Raw genomic sequence first — 19,071 nt, forward strand, 5'->3', positions numbered from 1 at the left:
GGGGGGGGGGGGGGGGGGGGGGTTTGAAGATTTGAAGTTAAAAATGAGATTCGCAAAGATCAGATAGATAGATGAGGCGGTAGTGGCAGTTGATGTTGAAGTCAACGATGAACACGCAGGTTGAAAATAATGGACATGGAGGAGGCACTAGTGTGCCCATTTGCCCACAATTATATTTGTGGACTCCGATTTCGATAGTCAAACGTTAGAAATTGCGTTTTTTCGGTGGTTTCGATCTTTAAACAACAAAAGTATGCGGCATGTGGTATAAAACAGGATTATTGATTAATGTACATTGTATAGGGTGTATTATGTTAGGGAAAAAATGGATATTCTCATTATAAGTTTTAAATGTGGGTCCAATGGAGCATCCGCAATTTCTAGTGACGGATCGGACTATATTCTTTTTAATTCTTGATTTTTAAAAATTATTTTTACATGTACAACTAAATATGTCAAGACCTTGTGATTTAGTGGCATCCGGTTGCACTCCTATATGAAAAATTGTGGGTTCTAGTCTTAGTGGAGTCGATATTGACTTATTAACTCTTTGTACTTCAATGAGCAGAAAAAGTAATTATTTTGACTTGTTCAAGAATGAAATTATAATTTTCGAGTTGGATGATATAATTGCAGTTTCACATGTAATTCAAATAATATTTTATATGCACAATGCGCAAAATTAATATATATCAAATATTAATACTCAATGTTAAAATATTCCAAACTTAAGATATCATACTATACATTTCACCCATATGGTCAAATAGTATCTTCCACTTCTAAAAAAGAAATATATAATAATAAAATTTTCAAACTTTTACAAATTCAGCAACATTTTAAAACTTTATAATTTTATATATTGGCCCCCCCTTCACGCACAAACTTTCACATTAGTCATCCCCCAATTGAGGGCATAAAATTGGATAGGAACACGTGCACTGCCTCCACTTGTGCACGTATGGCGTATCAATCTTTTTAATTTCAAAAAAAATAAAATAAATCATTATATTGTCTCAAAATGAGTTATTAAGTGGTTATAGATTTATAGTATTATTCTCGTACACAAATATTATATGTTTGATTTTGTCAAAATTCTTGATTGAGTTCTGTACAAAATGTTCTGGTGCAATTTATTCTTATGTGTAATTTGTAAGCTATTAAAGTGCACACTCTTGAATAGTCATAATGAATTTCTTTCTTAAAAAACAAACTACTTTATTGGTTGATTTTATAATAATTTAGGATAAAGTTTAGTTTTATTTTTATATTATAAAATGAATTGAATATCAAACATTTTTTTCTTCATGATCTATATTATTTTTAATTAGTATTTTAAATGGAAAATGGTGGCCAGGTCAACACGGCTGAAACAAAATGGAAAGTTTTCCGCCTTATTCAAATTATTTTTAAATATATATATTAAACAAAGTTGGAATATGAGAGAAAATAACAAAACATTTCTAAATTTTATACTACTATCTATAAAAATTAAGTTTTAAATATAAAAATAAATTTTTAAACTAGATATGTACCTCATATGCAGCCTTATGCTTATTAACCGGAAAACTCTATATTTTTTATTTAAAAAAAAAATAGAAAATACGTCTATTTGCATGCATATTTAAAAAAAAATGAAAATCTTCACCAAAAAGAAATAAATGAAAATAATATATATATATATACCGTGTAAATTAACCGTGGCTTTAATTATGATGGGTTAGGTATGCATGCATTATGATTCCAGCCTTTAGGATGTATACTCAATAGACAAGAAAGCAGAAGTCAAAAGATTGTCGGCAGCTGCGACGAAATTATTAAATAAAATAATAATTATATGTCGATCGAAAATTCAGGTTTTGATTGGCATCTTTAATAATATAATATGTATATATCCAGACATTGTAGGAAGGTGACGAGATCTATATTTCTCCTTCTCCTTCCTTCCAATTTCGTATAAAGTTGATGATGTAACACACACACAATACAAATGTCAATCGCATTTATATTTATGTGAAGGCGTACGTGTACAAAATTTTGTTGTTTTTTCTTGTATGAGTAGGTGAGAAAACATTGATTTAATGTTTCATCAATATGATGTTTTTTTTCATTGGCACCGCCGCCGGGTGCGGGGTTTCGGAGGGCCAATAACGGTGGTGCACTTTTACTTTCCATTATATAGTGGCCTTTTAATTTTTGGGGAGGGTGTTAGATTAGACCATGATGTGTCCTGAGTAGGCTCTAACTATATGAGACACCTTTTAAGTCGGTATATATAGGTACCATACTCTGACAGTCAGATTAGTTTTCGTTTGCACCAGACTGGTCTAATTAATGGACAAATATAGTGGCCTTTAATGTAATTACAATAACACCTAACTAGATAACCATAGGCATTTGTGTAGATATATATTCTTCATTTGAGGAGCATTTTCATTTTTTCAAGAATGTTTGTTTCATCAACTAATTGAACAGTGGAAAGTTGCAATAATGTTTATTTCAAGTAATTGAACAGTGAAAATTGGTGAGGTTAGGTTATGGGTAATGGGGGTGAATGTGGTTTCATCTTTCTTATACCACTTTGACATGTGGATTGTAGGGTTATAAGAGAACAAAGTCTGCCATTCAAACTAACCCCCTATATCTTGTTCACCATTACTTTGACAGCATTTGAAGCATTCTACTGTTCCTCAATAGGGATACGATAAACTTTTCTTTTCAAACATTTACCACATTATTTCATTACACTTGCGTAAGAATCAACGCCACGTTTTAGTGACATGATGTTAAACTCGACACTTTGAGTGATCCCTCAACCATCCCCATCCAATACCTACCAGCTTCAACTGTTGAACTTTACCCTCCGAGTCATCTCGCCCAACAATCTCCTCCCAACACATGTTAGTCTCAATTGTGCCGTAACTTTATTTCAATATATGTGCGTAGAAGTTAGTGCTACGTTTTGATGACAGGATCTTGGGCTCGGCCATTCAAAATTGGCCGGTACTGTATAAATAATTTTAAAATGTTGTTATTGTACAAATAATTTAAAAATTAAATGCTGTTACATTGACACATTTGAATATAAAACCCCTCCTTTTTGATAGCTTTCTTTAAGCTAGTAGCAGCTATGGTTTCCTAGAAATAACATGATGCCAAATGGGGGTAGATGGAGCACAAATGGAGGAAAAGGAGGACACGTGGCGGAGAGGGATTGGGTTGTCGGTGATGAAGTTAGGGTTTGAGTGCATGCCAACGTAGCACATACAATCTATGTCGAATGTGATGTGGTAGGCTTTTTGGATGGATGGATGGGTGGGTGTGGAGAGGTTAATTTTCACAAATTAAAGTACATACAATGTTTAAGTTGAGGAGAGGTTTTTGTGTGTTGGATAATGTGGGAGACAAAGTGGAGACATGGCTTTTGAATTCTACACTTCATTCCACTACCAACACTCCAATGGGACCATCTACTCCTATGCACACCATTTCTATATATTCAACTTCAATCCATATATATATTCTTCAAATTTAAAACAATTCACACTTTTAAATTTTTTTTTTCTAATAACCTTATGGCAAAACTAGACTATATCTTAGACCCCATAAATCCACCCTAAGCTCATAAGGTGGTAAATTGAGTGTAAGTTTGAGAATCAATATCATATTGTAACTCAAACTCAAACCAGTAATATCCGTGGTAAAAATAAGGCTCTCACCACCCTGCTGTTAGAATTGAAGCAAGTCCTAATTAATTCCTCAATTGGTTATGATAGTAGTGTTAATTTAGGGTGTGTTTGGTTAACAGCTTATCCGCCAAATTTTGGCGGTTTTGACCAACTTTAGCGGTTTGACCAAGTCAAACCGCTAAAGAAGGCGTTCGGTTAACAACGGTTTGCTCCAAACCGCTGAAATCCCAAACGCTGCTAATAGCAGCGTTTGGGATTGGCGTTTTGGGGAAGAATTAATTCTTCCCCAAAACGCCCTCCATTTTATTAAAAAAAAAAATTTCCTACGTTATTTAGAAGCTTCTCTTCTCTTGCCCATTGGTAGGCAAGAGAAGAATAAGGGGCGTTGAGCTCCCTTTTATATGGGAGCTCAAGGCCCCTTTTTTTAACAACTTACGATGTGGGATCAAAGATCCCACATCTTTTTAGTTTTTTTTTTTTTTCTTTTGGTTTTTTTTTTTGGTTTATTAATAATAACAATATTATTATTATTATTATTATTATTATTATTGTTATTATTATTATTATTATTATTATTATTACGGAGTAGTATTATATGTATACTCTTCTGGTCATTTTACATGTTAACCGCTAATCTAAACAGCTAATTTTACCAAACATCTTTTTACAAACCGCTAATACATTTCGCTGGTCAAACTCGCTAATACAATCCGCTATTTGATAACCGCTAACACAACCCGCTACCGCTAACTGCTAACCGCTGATAACCAAACAAGCCCTTAATCTTTCAAATGGTTATCATATAAATTTAGTTTTTAGATTATTAAGAAAGTAACAAATTTCATCTTTGGCACTAGGATTTTATTCAAAATAATATGAACAAGTCGCAGCTACAAATTTAAAGATGTTCGATCACCAAAAAGTGGTAAAAATTTATTTCTTAGATTAGTAGTTGAAACATGATTCTCGTATTAGAAAGTCATGAATTCGATTATTACTATCACACCTTATCGGTCGAGCTATTGTAAATAAGCAACATTACTTACTACACATTTTTAAGTAGTGATTACGAGTTTTCTGCGTCATAAATTATTTATAAAAAAAAAAAGAATCAAGAATTACATGATAGAGATCCATACTTTCTTCAATCCCATTAATTTGCACCATAGCTAAATAGTCAACATTTATATTAATATATAAGAAACCTTTAGCAAATGATGGAGCGTGGTCCCCTAATATTCTAATCCACATTATTCATATTTTAGGTCGGAATATACCCTAGCCATGGACTAGGTTGTCTTGCACTCTACAATCTTACAATTGAAGCTGGATGGAGCCAATCTTTCTAATTATTTAATTATCAAATTCTAATGCGTTCTAGCCTTCTAGGTACTTGGTCTTAATTGTATATATATGTTGGGTGGTGTTACAATTATTTTTTTAAAATCTTATTTTTAATTTTTTGTAAGAGGTATAACATCACCATCATTGTCAAAAAATGTTAATTTTCAATTCGATCACCGCTTTTTTGTTGTAGAAAATGAGTTTCAGTCCACGCTTATGCATGTTTAGAAATTTATGCGTCAAAATTATCGTCCACCAAGCTCAATAGACAAAAATGTGGTCGAATTATGGTCGATTGGCTATTTTTTTTAAAAAAAATTTGTTCATTACGGTGAATAAAAATTTTCATGGTTTTCAAAAAATAAGAACTTAATCTTCTATAGAAAAGTGGTTGAAAAATTAATTAAAGAATATCCACCCACAATAATTGTTTTCAATTTTTTTTTTTTAAAAAAAAAATTCATGTCCACCTTTTAGGGTGGATGAAAATTTTCTTCCATTTATATATATATTGGTAGAATTTTTTTTTTTTTTACCAATTTATCTTGAAATGAAAATATTAGTTGTCGAGAAATAAATGAAAATTTCTGTCTTTTATACGTGAACAAAATAAATTGGTAAGAAAGTAAAAAGAAGCATTTTTCTACCAATGCATATATACAAGACAATGAATTTGTATTAACTATGAAGATTTCCAAATGAAAAGGTATTTTACATATATTGAATTGGCACTACATAATTAACCTAGAATCTAGATACAAAAAGGTGTATCTAGAGAATGAAATTAAATAATTCTCTCAAAAAAAGAAAATGAAATTAAATAAACTAAAATATATACCATTAATTACCTTTTCCCCCCATACCACCCATTAATTGTCAAAGAAGAAGTTATTATGAGTTGGTGGTTAGGCACTCAAATTAAAGCAAACCAATCTTTCTTTTGGGTTCATTCCCACTCACTTCCAATAGCTTTCTCCTCTTGTGTTGAATCCAGATTCTATTATTAGCTAGAATTCACACACTAATTAATAAAATTAATTAATATAGGACAACTCTATTGTTACTTGCTTATTGATCTTTATCAGTTTGAGTCTGTCAACAACAAAAAATTTAGGTCAGCTTGTTTTTTCTGGTCATTTCTTGGTTATGGTCACAAAACAGACATCATCTATGGTGCACTTTCGAGTAGAGTTGTAAGTTTTACAGTAGATAAAAATAATAATTAATCTAATTAATCACTTTTACTAGGATGCTTGTGCAATAATCACCATCATGCCACAATGTTTACCAAGATATATGCAAAAACCTAATAACACAATCAGACACCATTAATTATCCCATTAATGATTTATAGATTTCTCAAAGTGTCCACTTACGACTGAGGTATTAATACATTTTTTTTTTCTTTTTGTAATAAATTTCGTGGTCTTGTGGGCTTCATTCAACGTTGTTCGACCACCTCGTAGATGATGGCCTGAATCTAACGACGAGTGTTTATTACTTTTTCTTGAAATGTCAGACAAAAAAGAAGATAGAAAACCAAAGGGCAATCATATATTACTCTCCTTTTCGACACTGGTTATTATAGTTTTACTGCATGTATATCTAAGTAAAAAAAATAAAAATCTAAAGGACAATCATATATGATATTACTCTCCTTGTCTCGTTCTCTCCACTTCAATTCTGTACGATTGTACCAAACGGCGATTAACCCTACTGTCGTCTTGTCGGTTGTTGTTTTATGGTTTCAGAACTCAAGTGGTTTGTTTTGGTGGGGGGGGGGGGTAGGGGGGTAATTTTTATTTTTATTATTATTTTTTATAAATCATGTTTTTCAGTTTGTACTACCCCTCTCTGAGTGCGTTGGGGAGGTTAATCGCGACTTGTCCATAACTACTTTCTTAACTTGCTAAAGCACAAAGAGTTAATAACTACTTTCTTAACCTGATGAAACACAAATAGCTAATACTATCTCCACTGAAGCTCAAACCCATGATGGGTCACTTCATGCCGCTAGCTCTTAATTTATTATTTAGTTGTAGTTTATAGTGATTTTTATAATTAATTTATTGTGTATAAAAGAAATTAAATAATTATAATATTGCTGTAAATGTCCATAATGAGCATATATTAACCCCACAATTGGTTGGACTAAGTGTTAAAAACTCTATTAACAGTGGAATATAGGTGAGTGATATGGTGTGGCATCCAATCTCTTGTTTAACTTATTGTCATTCCTCATTACCAACATGCATGCTTTTTCTTTTTTAGTAATTCATATATTTTAACGATTGACAATGGAGAATATTCAATTGCATTATTTACTTCCATTTTTAAGTTTTTTTTCTTTAGTTTCTCATTCTATAATCACATCAATTTTCCAAAACGGAGAAATGTACAAGTATTTGGTTTCCTATCTAAGTGTGCGAGTGGCCTATTAGCCTTCTTAATTTGAATTGGTCACTTATAAATAACTTAAGCTAATTTACCTCATTGTGATCCTTTGCCGGCTATGGTCACAAAGCTAGGTTTACCTAGTGCACATTCTTGGATAATAGATTTTTTGTTTTTTAGCCCTTGAATTTTATTAGAGTTAGGTTTTTTTTTTTTTTTTGGAAACATTAGACTTAGGTTTTAAAATTCATTTATATTCATACACAATTCATGGAAGAATAAAGCCACTTCATAAATAATTAAGGGCAAAAAGTAATGACGGTGTAAATGAAAGATTAAAAAAAAAGTGTCATTTTTTTCAAAAATAAATGATTATTAGAATGAAGAAAGAGGATGAAATTAAATAACTTTTTTAATTATTTATTTATTATTATTATATTATTATCATTAATTTAATTTGTGTATCACAGAAGAAGGAAGATTGGAGAAGTTGACTTTAAAAAAAGAATGTGGTTAATTACATCCACCAGTAAGTGATGAAGCTAAGGGGTTTGCATTTTGCACCAAAGAATATGATTGAGTTTACAAATACATTTATAATATATAGTGGCCTTAATAATTATTTGGGATGTGGAACTTTGACGACCCTAAAGAGTGATGTATGTATGCTCCCATGGTCCCAAACCCAACATTATTAGACCTTCGAATACATGTCATTAACACAATAATTTTTGTCCATTATCCAACTAAGATTATCCACTGTTGATGCAATAATGTTGACCAATCATAAATTATTATATATTATATATTAAAACAGCTCTAACCAAGTTGATCAGACTATTAACTTAATAACATGATACTCTATTAATCCTTTTCGTTTGAGTCATTCAATTCAGCTATGAACAGTCTAAGCTGATTTATATTTTTTGTCGGCTATAATCATCCGACGGGATTTAATTTCACCAGTACAGTGCACATCTTCCTGTAGTAACTGTTTGTTTCTCCGGCACCAAAATTTATTATTATTATTATTATATTATAATTATAATTGGGGTGGCTATAAGTATGAGTGGCAGATGGCTGGTTAATTCAGCATACCAAGAGAGAATTGAAACTGCCCCTTTCTTCAAAATATTCTTTCTATCTATAATCTCCTTTTGGTCTTTCAAGAAAGACAGAAAAACTGAAGCTTTGTGAGAATGGATATGGAGAGAGGAAGGAGGCAAGAGCAAGACAACAACAATGATGTTTCCGAGGAAACAACAACCACCCTTGACTGGAGAGGCAGACCTGCGAATCCTAGTAAACATGGCGGAATGAGAGCCGCTGCTTTTGTTCTTGGTTAGTACGCAATTAAAACATGATATATAGTACTAAGTTTCATGCATATATGTTTATGTGTTTGTGACTGAATATAATTTTTGGTGTGAAATTAAAAATGATGGATGAAGGGCTGCAAGGATTTGAGATAATGGCGATAGCGGCGGTTGGGAACAACCTGATAACATATGCGATAAATGAGATGCACTTTTCGCTGTCAAAGTCTGCCAACATAGTGACAAACTTTGTTGGAACTGTCTTCATCTTAGCCCTCCTTGGTGGATACCTCTCTGATTCTTATCTTGGTTGCTTCTGGACCATGCTTATCTTCGGCTTTGTCGAACTCTCTGTACGTTTTCCTTATCCCTCCCCTTTTCTCCCTACTCATCAATCCTTAACCAAACCCCCGTTCACAGTTGACAAACAAACTGCTAATACAACTGTAAAGTCGGTTGTTGGCTAAATAAACTGCTAATGTAAACTGTAAAGTTGGCTATTAGCTGAGAGTTGACAAAACTACTGATACAGTAAGGTCGGTTGTTAACCTAGTAGCTTAAGACAGTCATAAACAAAATGTTAATACAACTGTAAGGTTAGGTGTTAGACTGGTAGTAGCTTAAGTCAGTGGATAAACAGACTGTTAATACAACTGTAAGGTCGATTTTTAGGCTGGTAGCAGCTTAAGACAGTGGATAAACAGACTGTTAATACAATTGTAAGGTCGGTTTTTAGGCTGGTAGCAGCTTAAGACAGTGGATAAACAGACTGTTAATACAACTGTAAAGTTGCCTGTTAGTTTGGTAGGGGCTTAAGATGGTTTATAAACGAACTATTAATGCAATTGTAAAGTCGGGTTTTAGCCTGGGGGCTAGAACTGATGAGAATGTTGTAATGGTGTAGGGTTTTATATTGTTGTCTGTGCAAGCTCATCTGCCACAGCTGAAACCAGGAGAGTGCAACATGGTATTAGAAGGGGGGAATTGTGAGGAGGCGAAGGGGTTTAAGGCGCTGATATTCTTTGTGGCGTTATATTTGGTGGCATTAGGGAGTGGGTGTGTGAAGCCCAACATGATCGCCCATGGAGCCGACCAATTCAGCCAAGAAAACCCAACACAATCTAAGCTTCTTTCTAGGTACTTTAATGCTGCGTATTTTGCCTTCTCCATGGGGGAGCTCGTGGCGCTCACGCTCCTCGTCTGGCTGCAAACCCACTCCGGCATGGACGTCGGCTTCGGCGTCTCCGCCGCCGTCATGGCCGTGGGGTTAATCACCTTGATCTCCGGCGCCCTTCTCTACCGGAATAAGCCCCCTCAGGGACACATTGTCACCCCCATTGCTCAAGTAATCATTCAATTCATTTCACTTTAATTTTTCATCATCATTCTTTTCTACTGTATATGCCCATATTTTGTTACCATCTTCTCCATTACAATTCAATTTTTTCTTTAATAATTAATTTTTTTTCTTTATTTTGGTATATATATGTATGTATATGTATCATCTATCAGGTTTTTGTGGCAGCGTTTTTGAAGAGAAAACATGAACTTCCATCTGATCCAGGGATGCTTCATGGGAGCCACACCTCCATGTCTCATGATGCTGTCACTCTTCATTATAGTAATGGATTCAGGTATATATATACATACACACACTTCATATGTATAAGAAAAAAACATTTTTTTTATGACCTGGAATATTTATATAAAAATATATATATTTCTGCCAATAGAATTTCTTTTGCATCCGGTATTATCATATATACATACATGATCACTCTGGATAATATTATTGGTAATAGTTTCTGATGTACCTGATGCATGGTACTATGAAAAAGTTTCCTATACCCATTGACACCATGTCTATTATTCACCAGATACAATCATGTATGCTTTTTGGGTTGTATCTGGTATTATATATCAATTATTTTGAGTATTGGGAAAAATTCACAGTCACTATTTAAAAATATTTACTAAATATGACCTTATATCAATTATTTTGAGTACTGAGAAAAATTCATAGTCACTATTCAAAATTGTTTACTAAATATGACCTTATGACTCTAACCAGCAATAGGTCACAAGGAGATAAACTATTACCCATAGTTGATCGGTCCAAACTAATAAATCAATCTAGATTACTTAACTGGCTAAAACTAAGTAAGTCAATAGGCTACTACGATAATAGTGTAAGCAGCAACATGATCAATTTGTTCTTATAATACCATATTGTACTTTGTGCAAAAGGCACCAATGCTGATCTACACCTGATTGAATAATGTTGCAGGTTTTTGGACAAGGCTTGTATCAAAAGCCAAGAGGGAGCAAGCAACACAAAGGAGAGTCCATGGAGGCTATGCAATGTGACACAAGTGGATCAAGTGAAGACACTAATCTCAGTGATCCCAATCTTCGCATGCACCATTGTCTTCAACACCATTCTAGCCCAGCTCCAAACATTCTCAGTCCAACAAGGCAGCGCCATGAACACACACCTAACAAAAACCTTCCAAATCCCTCCCGCATCTCTCCAGGCCATCCCTTACCTCATCCTCATCTTCCTCGTCCCTTTCTACGACGCCTTCCTCGTCCCCCTCGCCCGCCGCCTCTCCGGCCAGGCCGACGGCGTCACGCCGCTGCAGCGCATCGGCCTCGGCCTCTTCTTTTCCACCTTCTCCATGGTCGCCGCCGCCGCCGTGGAGCACAAGCGGCGAACCGCCGCCGTGAAATCCGGCGAAATTATCTCCATCTTCTGGATCGCGCCGCAGTACGTCATCTTCGGAATCTCCGAAATGTTCACCGCCGTCGGCCTCATTGAATTCTTCTACAAGCAGCCGTTGAAGGGAATGCAAGCTTTCGCCACCGCCATAACTTACTGCTCTTACTCCTTCGGCTTTTATCTCAGCTCTGTGCTGGTCTCTCTTATCGATAAGATCACTTCTCCTTCCTATAATGGCGGCTGGCTTTCAGATAATAATCTGAATAAAGACAGACTCGATCTCTTCTACTGGTTCCTCGCAACCTTGAGCTTCCTTAACTTCCTCAACTATCTGTTCTGGGCGAGATGGTATTCGCGGAAGCGGTCGTCTTCCTCAGCCTCGCCGCCATTCCACCATGAATTCATCAGTACTAAAAAGATTGCTGGGAGTGATGATATATAGAATGGAATGCCTATAATTTACTTATTATTAGTTATATCATTATGTGAAATATATAATATAATGGTAATTATATTTTCTCAATATTTGTTAATTAGGCTTTTGTACTTAGCATTTACGTCCATGCCTCTATCTAGCGGCAGGCTAATATAATCTATAAAATCGTAGAGTTTAATGCGCATATATATATATATATATATATTCATGGAAACATGAGTCCACCTTTTTTCATTAATCCACGTGACAGATTTGGGTTATTGAATATTTGAAATCAATGGCTTAGATTTTATTAACTCTGCAACTATGCACACAGTTGGTAAAATCTAAACCATTGTCCTCACAGACTTACAGGAAATGGTGAACTCGCCTGAACAATAGCCTATATATATATATATATATATATATATATATATATATATATATATATAATTCTGCAGTCACTAGTGAAGGTGCATTCTAAGTGAAGTCCAAACGTTTTCCGCGGTTACTCTAACTCTAGGTGAAGCCTAAGAATGTAGCTACCTCATAGATAGCTCCCCAAGTCAACTGTCTAATCAATTTCGTTAGAGTTATCGCCATAGACAATTAAAACTTGTTAAGTATATTCTAATCTCTTGTTTAAAATTAAATAAGGGTCCGATGACATTTACAAGAGATTGAGTATATAATAATTGGTATATGCAATGTAGAATAAGATCAAACTGAATTTTATAATATATTCGATCAATCTTTTATAAGTGTTCAATCTGGACCCCATTTAAACAAGAGGTCAGATATATTATAATGATAGACACGCTAATGTTACTTATATTATTAAAATGTGATGTATATTGAGGATAAAGATAAGGAAACTAAGATGAAGGGGGGGGGGAAAAGGGTTGGACTTTCTAAAGATTCTTTAAAGGACATTTTGAGTTGGTCCCAACAGGATAACCTTAGACAGAATGGCATTCTAAGATTCAATGCATCTTGTTTATAATATAAACACATCAAAATTAAAGTCTTTGGTTGATGATGGAAGTAAATGAGGATATCTCCATCCACTTTCATATTTGATTGACTAAAGCTGAGGACATGTTAGTGTAGTGGCAGACTAGTCTTCTTTGCTTAGCTTTTTGTCGTTGCTTGAAAGAAGGGTTTTGGAGAGAAAAACAAAAATGTGCTAACTATGATGGGAAGCATGTTCATGGAATATAGCCAAATGCCTCTATCCATAAAGCCAAAAAGAGCACTATAGCCTATAAGGTAAACACAAAGATAATATATATGAGAAATTCTATCTCATTCATCTTGAACTAGCTTGTTCAAAAGTAGTAGTTGCATGTCCTTTCATCAACCTTAATGTTCTTAATCAAAATGACAAAGCATATAAGTAATTATTCCATGAAAATGAAAGTGCAACCTATGGAAATATATATACATAGTTACCTTTAATTCTTCGTGTGAACATATCCAGCCGACTTGATTAACTTTAATTTCTATCTACTTGATAGGCGGACATGAATTTTCATTCACTTTTAATTTTGAAATATATAGAAATCGGTCATCAACCAGTGATTCTATGAAGCTTCAAGTGAATGGAAACGCATTTTTTATTCACAATCCCTTATTTCCCTCCACTTTCAAATAGATAAAAATCAGGAGATTTTCGTTCGGGTGATTATATTGTATTCTAAATCCGAAAACTCTTTACTTAAAACTGTTACTGTGGGGCGGCGGCTCAAAGAGTCAAGTCTTGCATCATGTCATCAAAGCGTGGCATTGGGCAAGTCACTACTAATTGTAACTAACTTTTGGCATACTGGTAAACGCTTGATCTTGACAATTACACGTGTTCGTATTTTGATAAAGTATCAAGTATTAATATATTCAAAGTATGAAACTGAAAAAACCTGCTTTTTGGAAAGGGGTGAACTGGCTAGGGAGGGGACTAAGATCCCCATATGAGGAAATGAGAAAACAATCTTGTAAACTATGAACTGAATGAAGGGTGATGATGATTGTGTCCTAATTTTTACATATTTTATATTATATATTTCCATTGTTCTTTGGCACAATGATTTGGCTGTGTAAGAAGGAACATGTCTGAAACATGTTTTGGTGTTGAGGATAGGCCCTCCTCCCCTAAGAGACTCTTATAAATCCTCCAAGCTACCACCCAGCCTCATTGCTAATCAAAGTGTTGGATAAAAGTGTAGCATGGCCCCCTCCATAAAAAAAAATCCTTTCTTTTTTCATCTGAATCCTATCCTTTCTGGTCTTCACATTGATAATAGTTTCCACTATCCTTCATGTTAATGCACATAATAGTAAAATCACATTTATTCCCAAGACAAAAAGACTACTCGATTTCTCTCCAACACACTATTCTTTCTCTCCTAAAGAAACCAAATGCCTTAAACTGCGTTTACTTCAACTCTTCAGTTTCACTTTACAACAAACTTTCTAGTTTTATTTTTTTTTCTTGGAAAATAGAAAAGTTCTATGGTAAGTAAATGTATCGTTAGTCTGTGTGATTGACAAAGAAGTGGGGTGTGCTTCAAGTGAACTAGATGCGAGTATGTGTAACTTTCAAGTTAGATGAATGACAGTTCACTAAAAAAGTAAAAAGTCGAGTGAAAATTGATGAAATCATTATGGGAATCCTAAAAAGGTGATTCTAGCTCGAGAAGGTGCTTGCACTACATACATGACTTGTACATACATGACTTAAACATTGATAATTATATTTCAAGTACCATATACATGCAATTGTCAAGACTAGCAACTCTAGGGGGGCCAATATGCATGCTTTATGCTTTGTTTATCAGATCTGCAAGGTATTTGAATTGCATCAAGGATCAACTACTTATTATTGGTTCTTGGCATTATTTGCTTCACTATTATAATGGTGCAAAGATGAAATATATAGTTGTGGGGTTTAAGGATTTTATGCTGCCATAAATGCATCCTTGAGTAGAGGGTTTGACGCAGCTACTCTGCTAGATGTAATGTTGAATTCCTTACCAGACCTTATTTCAGAAGGAAAAAAAATCTCACATATTAGTGAATATGTAGAGAAGATCCCACAAAAGTGCTCATGTGGTCATTGCAACTATGAAATATGGGCATATACTCAGGGCTTTAACTGGATTAGTCTCATCGTTTTCATTCTTTTTCTAAGAATATGTACTTTAGCGAGGTATCCATCACTACCAATCGGTTTCCGCCTCTTCTCAAGTGTCATTCACCATAGTTTCCTCCTCTTCTCAAGCGTCATTCACCAATGATATCTATTAGCTCCCTGACATAAATGTATAATTCAACTATCAGCTACAACTTTTAGTCGAGACAGAACAAATAACACAAAACATCATAATTTTTCTTAAACAATGACTCCAAGACTTATTAAATGGCATTCCATAAGTTGACACAGTATCTATGAAGATGTAAGAGTCAAACAGTAGAACACAAGGCAATCTGGTTCAGGTAGCAAACAGAGATTCAAGGAGCATGCCGATGTAGTTTTCTACAGTCTGTACTTCTGTTGCCTGCTTATGTTGCAGTTTTCTGCTGCAATAATGGTGGCTGGTGCGTGGTGCCATCTCAATTCGACGAGTACTGGTGCATCAACACTATTTTTTTTACAAGTCATTAGACACTTCCTGCAAAGAGTCAAACTCGAAACCTTATAGTTATCGAGTCAACTGTTAGAACAACTTGGCTTGAAGGATTTAATATAATCAATGAACGCGAAACATAATATAGTGTATCACAAATTACATTTGATAATTACAAAAAAGTTTGAAACAAATACAGTAACACTTTTTGGTAGACAAGCCAGACCATTTCTACTAAGAAAATCTGTCAAGACAGGTTTTTAGAGAGATTTTCCAAAATATTGACAACTAAATTCACAAGTGGGGACCACAAACGAGGAAATAGGATTACAGATGCAAGATTTGTAGACAAACTAAATACAAGAAACTAAGCACACCATTCATGGAAGCTCTTTGGGTTCAAGTGCAGCAATTTCCCTCACAACCTGAGCTTTGTCTGCCTCAAACTGCTCATCCTCTGCTAAAGAAAAATGAAGAAGGTGAACGGAAACAGCAAAACCCTTCTTGTATAAAGCATTGTATGTGTTTCATATAGTCATTTCCGTACCTTTATCAGTCTTGAAATCTGCAAAGAGGCGCAAAAGTTTGCTTCTGTTTGCGACCAGGATGTTAATGATGTCTGGAGGCTTGTGTTGATTTGCAGCAAATAGCTTCAGGAGTTGAAATGGTGTCAATTAGAGAGTGACCTAAGCTTTCAACCAATCAAATAACCAAACAAACGTCATTCATCATGTCTAAAGTTAGAAGATATACCTTAAAAACGTGAAATGCTTCAATCTGAATGCTCTTGCTTGATTCCTGCAAAAGGATATGGAGTATGTAAGATCAGCAATATTGATAAAAGATCAGCAAATTATGAGGGTGTAACATTCTTGGTGGAAGATGATGTGTCAGCATGCGCCAAACAAGAATAGATAAACGACATGGGACAGTGGAAAACGAATGTAGCACACACCCTGAGAAGATTCATCAGAATCCTCAAGTTGTCTCTTGAACTAACATAACGTGTCATTACAGCAGAATTCGATCGGTCCAGAAGGATATCCCCCAATAACTGCAAAAGTAAAAAGTCATCTCTTAGAGACTGTTAATCTGAAACTCCATCCTATTCTAAGTGCCTAGAAGAACAGGCTAAAAAAGAAGACTTAGAAGATGAAATCATGAAAAATTAAAATAAATTTGGTGTATGAGAGCTGCCATATAAAAGTCACCTTTATAGCTTGCCTTCTAGTGATGTAATTGGTAGATTCAAGTAGCTGCGAATTATACTCTGCAAAAAACTAAAACCAAAGCCATTGCAGGGAGCATAAAACCAGTATTAGTTGGCCAAATATTAATAAACCCGTTGGCAATTTAATTTAGTTACAGGAACAGCGATTACAAAGAGGCCACTTCAGGTTATGAACTTATGCCTTTTGATCTCGGATGCGACGCATCATATATAAGGTCCACAATTGCTAATACTTGCATATTATAAAGAGAAAAGCCACTCACCCAGTCATAGTTCTTGGAGAGAAACTCAGCTACTGTTGATTTATGTCTTGTCAAGAGTTCCTGTAACAAAATTTAGCCATTGAATCAGGTCACCAGTGGTGAAGGCACGACATTGATAAATAGAGGCCTTTGTGGACTTGGCAGATCGAAACCAACCTTAAAAGTTGCAGCAGCATCAGCAGCGATGTCAAAATTTGGTAGCTGTATATAGCTAAAAAACTTCCTCATGTGTTGTGAATTCAAGACGTACCTGTAAATTGAGAGAAGATTTGAAATGTTTTCTTAAAAAATCCGCATCTCTCTCAAATTACAGAACAAATGGAGGAAAAGGGAGAGTACAAAACAATAAACCATGACAGAGTAGTTGCTTACCGAGCAACACTTTGATGGCGAATGCAATCCCTCAGCATAGCACCATAATGCAATGCAATATCTGTTTTCTCATAACTGAAGAACACAAAAAGAAAGTCACACTTATTGTCATTAGATTACCAAAAGCACAACGCAATGAGGCAAACATCAGCAAATACGGAGTAATAAGTTTCTGTTTCTCAAATTTGAGGTGAAAATATGTCAAAAATACTTTACTCCATAGACTTGTAACAAGCAGTACATAAATACAGAGAACTATTTATATGTTATGTGGCTACAACTAAGAAATAATAGACAACAAAAGCTTCAATTTATCCGAGCTAGAGGCTTCTAGAACCCCTTTAAGCCTGCTAGAATAGAGATCAAAGTTCAGAAATCAAAACGCATAGAGAAGTATCACCATAGACAACCACGATTTCCCTAAAACATCTTCCTAAAGTAGCTTACCCTGATATCAAAATATCCATCAGATCTAAATTGGCTTCCAAGTAATCACTAGCAACCAGCCGCGACTGAACTTGCTGCCTTTGCAGATTCGCAACTACTTGAGTAGCATCTTTACGAGTCTGCAAAGTGTGCACATTAACAAAACTAACATATGCACCACAACTTGTTCAAGAGATTGGTATTAAAGTATACATACACGGATGCATAAACTGAGTATATGCACTTTAACAAAACAAATATATGCATCACAACTTGTTCAAGAGATTGGCATTAAAGCATACATACATGGATGGATAAACCGAGTATAACTATGCATCATATACATCTTGTTCCACTCAGTAAAGAGATTGGGAATACTATTACAGTATTACCTCTAGATTGAATTTGGGAAGACAATTGATTAGCAGGCGCAATGTGTTATCCCTAAAGAACTCTTGAGTCAGCTGTGCACAGGCCTCAGCAACAGGCTCAGCTTCGCTATTCCCGTACAGAATTGATTTCAATTCCCGGATATGTTTGCTCAACTCCATCATCTGCAAAGCTAACCAAATTATATTCCTCTTAGTTGGGAATTACATTTGATTTTAACAGAGATAACGAAAGCTCCATTTTATAATACACGAATTACAGCTAAACATTTTAGAGAGAACAAAAATTATAATAGAAATATGACCTTTTCTTCTCTCTTGCTATCCCGAGAGTCGGAAGAGGGGCCAGTTTCGGCATAGGAGAGAAGATCGCGAGTCTGGCGAACAATGTCAACAGGAGTCTTCGGCTTGGACTTGAACAGCGCCTTCATGCTTTTCCCCGTCGGCGTCTCCTCCGCCGCAGGCAAAGGTTTTCAACCGCAGCAACGGCGGCTCCGCCTCTTCGGTTGTGAAGCTGCTTGGATAACCGGAATGCTCAGAGCCGTGATTTTCTAGAAAGTTCCCGTACTGTGCGGTGGTGTTTGATTTCTCTGAGCAGATAACCAAACAGTAATGATGATAGTGATAATAATGCAGAGGCTGTTTAAATGCGGAGTGGAGTTAGGTTCAGTTTCTGAGGCTGTAAAACGTGGAGGCCAACGCTGGGCAGTTAAAGTTTGCAGTTTAAAGCTCAAGATTCAGGTTGAACATTGATGACTAATGAGGGGTTTTCTGTCCTTTTTCCTATACCTCGAACCGCCCAAATCCAGGACATCTCTAACGGCATGAACCCATTTCTAAGACACAGTGAGATAAATTGAGTCAATCTAGTTGTTTGAAATTCAATATTA

General features: G+C 35.1%; 2 protein-coding genes across 2 annotated transcripts; one reads left to right on the forward strand and one right to left on the reverse strand.

The window, feature by feature from the left end:
- Positions 1 to 8,525: 8,525 nt before the first annotated feature.
- LOC116030734 (protein NRT1/ PTR FAMILY 4.3-like) lies at positions 8,526 to 12,082 on the forward strand. Its single transcript, XM_031273056.1, has 5 exons — positions 8,526 to 8,768; positions 8,879 to 9,096; positions 9,648 to 10,088; positions 10,256 to 10,377; positions 11,031 to 12,082. The coding sequence occupies exons 1-5, from the start codon at positions 8,627 to 8,629 to the stop codon at positions 11,902 to 11,904; spliced, it is 1,797 nt and encodes a 598-aa protein (XP_031128916.1). The 5' UTR covers positions 8,526 to 8,626; the 3' UTR covers positions 11,905 to 12,082.
- A 3,523-nt stretch (positions 12,083 to 15,605) lies between these two features.
- On the reverse strand, positions 15,606 to 18,918 carry LOC116030014 (putative MO25-like protein At5g47540). Its single transcript, XM_031272097.1, has 11 exons — positions 18,487 to 18,918; positions 18,185 to 18,346; positions 17,814 to 17,932; positions 17,367 to 17,441; positions 17,151 to 17,244; positions 16,995 to 17,054; positions 16,712 to 16,780; positions 16,456 to 16,554; positions 16,254 to 16,298; positions 16,048 to 16,150; positions 15,606 to 15,957 (listed from the first exon to the last, which is right to left on the reverse strand). Exons 1-11 carry the CDS (start codon positions 18,610 to 18,612, stop codon positions 15,881 to 15,883), a joined length of 1,029 nt encoding a protein of 342 aa, XP_031127957.1. The 5' UTR covers positions 18,613 to 18,918; the 3' UTR covers positions 15,606 to 15,880.
- Between the last annotated feature and the right edge of the window lie 153 nt (positions 18,919 to 19,071).

This window comes from Ipomoea triloba, chromosome 9 (assembly GCF_003576645.1).
Source record: "Ipomoea triloba cultivar NCNSP0323 chromosome 9, ASM357664v1".
In the NCBI taxonomy this organism is placed as follows: Eukaryota; Viridiplantae; Streptophyta; class Magnoliopsida; order Solanales; family Convolvulaceae; genus Ipomoea; species Ipomoea triloba.